General features: G+C 46.7%; 2 protein-coding genes across 2 annotated transcripts; one reads left to right on the top strand and one right to left on the bottom strand.

The window, feature by feature from the left end:
- Nucleotides 1–318: 318 nt before the first annotated feature.
- smp3 (glycosylphosphatidylinositol-alpha 1,2 mannosyltransferase smp3) lies at nt 319–2,923 on the top strand. The gene is made up of 4 exons (XM_032067748.1): nt 319–825; nt 1,006–1,391; nt 1,454–1,581; nt 1,642–2,923. Exons 1-4 carry the CDS (start codon nt 717–719, stop codon nt 2,636–2,638), a joined length of 1,620 nt encoding a protein of 539 aa, XP_031925248.1. The 5' UTR covers nt 319–716; the 3' UTR covers nt 2,639–2,923.
- Nucleotides 2,924–3,505: 582 nt separating this feature from the next.
- On the bottom strand, nt 3,506–5,369 carry BDV27DRAFT_21563 (putative UV excision repair protein (RadW)). Its single transcript, XM_032076036.1, has 7 exons — nt 5,183–5,369; nt 5,066–5,113; nt 4,927–4,999; nt 4,736–4,815; nt 4,342–4,677; nt 3,807–4,271; nt 3,506–3,737 (listed from the first exon to the last, which is right to left on the bottom strand). The coding sequence occupies exons 1-7, from the start codon at nt 5,198–5,200 to the stop codon at nt 3,618–3,620; spliced, it is 1,140 nt and encodes a 379-aa protein (XP_031925249.1). The 5' UTR covers nt 5,201–5,369; the 3' UTR covers nt 3,506–3,617.
- Nucleotides 5,370–6,000: the final 631 nt, after the last annotated feature.

Below are 6,000 nucleotides of genomic sequence, written 5' to 3' on the forward strand. Positions count from 1 at the left end.
AGACTAATGGGTAAGAATTCTCAGTTACGTTTATTCTAAATATGATGGCAAATGCTCATAGCTAGTGTATTTCCAACCCATTAAACCTATAAAAGGATACTTGTACGGATTACATACAGTAATTAATACAAAACCGGTATTTTTGAGGAAACATCAATCCCAAATATACCCATTATACACTCTGACGTTCTTATTGTCCATCATTTCGATATCTTTGATTAAAATAATAAAAATAATAAAATAAAATAAAAATAATAATCTCCTCGGTCTCTTCCCTCGAGTTAGGACATCAAGTGTATCATAGAAATAGCACAAAACCCTCAATGTATCTCAACCTCGACCCACTATCATTCGATTCATCGCCAGCTAATTTAACCACTGTCCACTACATTTACTAGTTATTGTCTCCATTAGTTCCTCTTAACGGCGGGCAGTGTCCCTCCCACCCAGTCAGAGGAAATAGGCCCTGCACATCAGCAACTTAGCCGGACCTAACGAACCCTCCTAAGAGCCCTGAACAAGCTTCCACTCCTTGATTCTCTCCGATAACCTTGTCTATATGCTAGACCGTGTCGTTCCTTGAATATTTGAGTTATTCTAATGTGGGAGAAAAGCAACAGCATGTTCTTTTTCTATAGTGATTTTTGTTCTCCTTATTTATAATTGTCCGTGTCTTATCATCATCATCACTATTGCCACACTTAACCATCGGAGCCATGTGGAGACGAACATATTTGCTTTTACTGGTGATCCGTGTTTACTTTGCCCTTTCCCCAAGCTACCTTCATCCAGACGAGAACTTTCAGGGACCTGAAGTTTTTGCAGGTAAGTATGCTATTCTTTCTTTCAAGAGCTATCCGTCGATGCGACCATGGTTTCAGAGCGGCAGCTTCTTTCTACCGGCAGGTCCCGCGCCCCATTGATCTCGATGGATGATGGCCTCCGACGAGCAAAACATACCCCCACAATAAACCATCATTCATAGGACTCAACTAAGCTCCTCAGGTCGCGTCCTCTCCTACCCATCCAAATTACCATGGGAATTCACCGTCGATAAACCGATCCGCAGCGTCTTTCCGCTATGGCCGACCTACGACGTGCCAATAAGCCTTCTTAGATGGTTCTATGCCGAAACAGGGGCCCCGACACCCCCTCCTCCGCAGGTTATCTACTATGTACTGCGAGGGGTCATGTTTCTCTTGAGTTTTGTGCTGGAGGACTGGGCTGTATATGAGTTAGTTCCTTTTGCGCGACACCGCCGAGCGACCGTGGTGCTGGTTGCGTCCTCGTACGTCACCTGGACATATCAGACGCACACCTTCTCCAACTCCCTTGAGACGTTGTTGGTTGCTTGGGGTCTGGTCTTGATTCGTCGCATTGTCGAGAATAAGGTCTGTTCATCACACCAAAGCCAAGGAAGAGGGAATGTCGGTAGGCTAATGTTCGTTTACAGCGCCGCTCATCCGTCTTCTCCTGTGCTGTCCTAGCCTTTATTGCTGTTGCTGGCGTCTTTAATCGAATCACTTTTCCAGCTTTTCTTGTAATCCCAGGACTTCAATTATTGCCTCATTTTCGGCGCAAGTCAGTATCCCCGTGAGAATAGTTCTTCATTTCTGTACTAAACCATCCTCGAACATCCAGACCGGCCTCATTATTTTCCTTCGTCGGGTTCGGTATATTCTTCTTTGGAATCGCTGTTCTTGTTGATACGGCATTCTATAGGCCTTCTGCAACCTTGTGGGATGCCCTTCACTCACCGATAATTACACCCGTCAACAATTTACTTTATAACTCTGATAGTTCAAACTTGGCGCTTCATGGACTTCACCCTCATTATCAACACCTTTTAGTCAACTTGCCGCAGCTCCTAGGGCCTGCATATGCTATGATGGCTATATCATTGTGGGGCTTGCCAGCCATCCCAATCTGGCTGAAGAACGCGCGTGCTGTCTCCGCTTTATCAGCAACTGTCATATTATCGATCTTCCCCCACCAAGAACCGCGCTTCTTAATACCATGTGTACCTCTTCTCCTCAGTTGCTTCCGTGTGAGCAAATCGCGTTTGTTCCTGGCCACCTGGATGATATTTAATGCTACTCTGGGATTTTTAATGGGCATTTATCACCAAGGGGGGGTTGTACCTGCTCAGCTTGCAATGCCCTCTATCGTCTCAGCCAGCAGTGTTGAATCAAGTGATGCATTTCCAGGAGAAAGCCCTGTTGTCTCTGCCACAGTCTTTTGGTGGAAAACCTACTCTCCCCCGCTATGGTTACTAGGAACTACCGACAATTCATCCCTGAATATCGAAACTCGAGACTTAATGGGCATTCCCGGACCAGACTTGATCGAGGAGCTGGAGAAACTACTCCCTTCCTGCAACATTGCTGGATCGAAGCAGGTTGACTCGGTATTCGTGGTTGCGCCCAAGTCGGCTGCTTTTCTTGATCAATATACCTTTTTACCGAGCTCGTCGTCGGTTAGCTCAGCTTTAGAGCTACACGAACAGTGGTCTTACAGGAAACATATCAACTTGGATGATTTAGAATTTGGCACTGAAGGTGTCTATTCAACATTGAGGCGAGTGATTGGTAGGCGCGGACTAGCCGTGTGGAGAGCTAAAAGGGCGGGGTGCAATTGAAGCTGGATCATCTGATGGTATTAATATATCAGATTCTTGATGATGTAAAGTTAACAAATTTCGCACCGTTACTCCTTTGTCTTCTTCTCGCCCCCTTGTTTCGAACATTCTGGGTTAAGCAACCTCGATGGTCAGCTTCTAGCTCTTCCTAATCTCTTCTACATTATATGCAACTCCCTCTAATTTACCTATATACCCGCCGGTGCAGGTAATAGGCAAGTGTATCGTCTCATATTTCGATCGTCTCATAATTGTTATACCAAAACACTACACACGCATTCTGGCCTTTGTGAAAAAAGCAAAGTGTCATTTTAAAATTACCGAGCGCATTTGCTGATCCGGTGACGTAGTCAGCGATCCTTTAAGAGGCTCCTCAAACGCGGCGTGAGGTCACAGGACACACTAAAAGTATAGGGCTGTAGATAGGTACTACTATAGGAAGGTGTAGGTGAGTGGTCATTGCCAAGTTTAATGTGCCAATCAACGAGCAAATTGGAGATTCATGCTGGACTTAGCCATCTGGAGGTATTTATATCAATTTTACGAAACCGGATTCAACTTTACACCCCATTCATCGTACGCGATAATCTTTCCAAGTGCTGCAGGGGAAAAAAAGGGATTCAAACGTATCTCATTTTTGTTCCATTAACTAGGCACACGACCAAAATGTCACTTCTGAGTAGGAAGGGAAATGAAAGGAAAATAGGCAAAGACTACTACCGTATGTTGGAATACCGCCGCAAATGTCGTCCATGAGATAGTGGTAAGGATGAGAAGACGTGGCTGAGGAAGTAGTGACAGGTAGTGCTTCCGGTGCTGGGCACGGCAAGCTGTACTAGTCATGATAAAGCCCGGCGTTGGTAAGGAACTCGACAAGGAGATAGATGCATTGCAGTTTTCATTAAGGGGAAAGAGCAGCACTAGGTTCGCAGCAATGTATTGTTGGGAAGCCTTCGACGGAGGATACTCTGGCGTTGAATCATAGGTCTCCAGGATCATCAGTGTTCTCGAATAGAAAGTTGGCAGCGAGCTCTTCGTTCTTGTCACATGCAAAGTAAGCCTCTATGACCATATCCCGGGAAAATCCCAGACGGCATAGCTAGTACTGTATTAGCCTTCAACCCGGTGTGATAATTACGCATATATAAGAGGCATTAAACAAACATACACGTTCGATAGCATCTCTCTCTTCCTCGGTGACATGGATCTGATGCGTACCAGGAGGGAGGGCACCATCACCTTCTTCGCTCAAGAGCTGAAGAAATTGCTCCTCGTTCTGGCCGATGAGCTGGGCGATCTGAGGGTTACCGGCCGCGACTTGTTGAAGAATGGGTTCGAGCATTTGCGGTTGCTGCTGGACTAGCTGGCGAAGTTGCTGGAAATGTGGGTTATTCCTAAGGAAGTCAAGATTCGGAAGTCCTTCGCCGGCTGCACTTCCGGAGCGTGCCCCATGGGGATCTTCCTGGGTACCCGCCTGAGCAGCAGCCTCAAACAGATTGACTGGTTCTTCACCACCCGTTGTCGCGGGAGCGTTTTCCCCTGCGGAAGCAGCGGGGGGTTGAGGCGAGGCAGCGGTGGCAGCGGCAGCCTGTTGTTGTTGCTGCTGTTCCTGTTGTATGTTTTCTGGAATTCCCTGTTGGTTGTAATAAGTATCATCAGCTGATGTGTATCGCGCTTAGGCAGCGTTAATGTGCAAAGCTCACATTCAAAAGATATTCGATAGCACGATTAGGATTGAAGAAGGCAGCCCTCATAGCGCGGTTTATATCATCCCTTGGAAAACCCATACTCTCCATGCGAGAAATAACCGCCTCGCCTTGAGAGCCACTCAGCAAAGCGGAGGGATCATTAAAAGCAGCGTCGGATGGCTGTGTAGCCCCAACAGGGGAAGGAGTCGCCGGTGGGGGTGGTGCGGAGGAGTTTGTAGATGAGGCAGGGGCAGGAGCCGGGGCAGGAGGCGCAGCTGGGGTCGAGGCAGCAGCTCTCGAAGGCGTCGAGGGGGCTTGCGAAGGCGTGGCTGTAGATGAGGGGGCCTTAGGCTACACAGCACGGTTAAATAGCTTGATATATACAGAGAGACGCCATTGTATAATTTACCTTGGAGACCATGCATACTATGAAGCCCTTTTCTTCAATATTGTATGATTCGATCGCCTTGTCATCCTGCAAGATCTTACCTGTAGGGCGAGGAGATGGTTAGCGACTTATCATATAGCGAAACTTAGCCAAGTCACCGTCTGTGGCGCCGACATAGTGAAACCATAACGGGCAAGACGCTATGGACGAACCAGAGTAGATCAGCTTCAGTTGGGGGACCTCCCAACCCTTCTCCTTGGAGATCTTTTCTTTCACTTGCCCAACCTAACGGAGATTTTATTAGCCCCGCATTGACACGAACAAGATATCTGCACCAGGGGAATAACCTACCGTCTCTGAGGGCTCTGCATCAATTACAAACTTCTGCTGTTTCAGATCCTGGAGTAAAGGAGAAATGGTTGTCAGCTCCAGTCATCAAGGAACGGGCGGGGTGTTGGAGATGCCTACTTTAAATGTAAGCTTCATCTTGCGCCACCAGAGGAGTGAAGATAGCTAGAAAAGAGTTGAATATTTGGTGGCACAGAAAGATGTGAGTATGGTGGTAGGTGCACTGCCCAGTCCTTGAAGGTTGAAAAGGAAATGGGGGATTAGTATGGCGAGATTAGAGAACTGAGGAATTGCCAGGAAGAACAATGATGATGACAATCCATGACGATTTTGGGGGGGAAGAGGAGCAGTTGGCCTGGAGGCGGTCACGGCATCTCAGTCAAGCCGCACCTTCACAGCCACACTAGTACTTACGTCCAGCCACACTTTCCTGTTCGGGTAAGGTGGTTTGGATCAGTAGTAGATAGCTAGGTGGCATACTATTTCAACAGGAGTGGCGAGAATGGATTTTCACTTTCATGACTTGAATGCTATCAAAAAGGTACGGAGTACACTATTTCAGATTTTCCCTACTGCTCAAAGTTGGGAGTCGGCGCTGCGACGGATAAGGAACTAAAGTGTGCATACTCCGTACAGACGGCGGCTAATACAATAATTGTCGAGGATTCAGAAGCAAGAAATGAAATTAAGGTCAGAATTGTTATAAATTCAAGAAACAAAGTCCTACTACAAAGACTCATTGGCTCTCATAGTCATAAGAATGTTTGAATACACGGCCAGCGGCCAGACGACCACTATATAGTAAGTCTACAATGTAGGTGGATTTGATGAAAGGGCAGCGACCTTTTGCACAAGGAAAACGAGAAGAGGATAGCCTAAAACCACTCACAACAACAACTTCCACACTCACGCACAAAAAAAAAAAAAAAAAAAAAAAG

The sequence above is a fragment of the Aspergillus caelatus genome, assembly GCF_009193585.1.
Source record: "Aspergillus caelatus strain CBS 763.97 unplaced genomic scaffold BDV27scaffold_150, whole genome shotgun sequence".
NCBI lineage: Eukaryota > Fungi > Ascomycota > Eurotiomycetes > Eurotiales > Aspergillaceae > Aspergillus > Aspergillus caelatus.

Excerpts from the sequence above, each read along its gene's own strand:
- BDV27DRAFT_21563 (XM_032076036.1), bottom strand. Across the intron at positions 5,000-5,065 it reads ATGCAGAGCCCTCAGAGACG|GTTGGGCAAGTGAAAGAAAA; the intron begins GTAGGTTATTCC and ends AATCTCCGTTAG. Across the intron at positions 3,738-3,806 it reads AGAGAGATGCTATCGAACGT|CTATGCCGTCTGGGATTTTC; the intron begins GTATGTTTGTTT and ends ATACAGTACTAG.
- smp3 (XM_032067748.1), top strand. The coding sequence starts at position 717 with ATGTGGAGACGAACATATTTGCTTTTACTGGTGATCCGTGTTTACTTT. Across the intron at positions 826-1,005 it reads GGGACCTGAAGTTTTTGCAG|GTCGCGTCCTCTCCTACCCA; the intron begins GTAAGTATGCTA and ends TAAGCTCCTCAG. Across the intron at positions 1,582-1,641 it reads TTGCCTCATTTTCGGCGCAA|ACCGGCCTCATTATTTTCCT; the intron begins GTCAGTATCCCC and ends TCGAACATCCAG.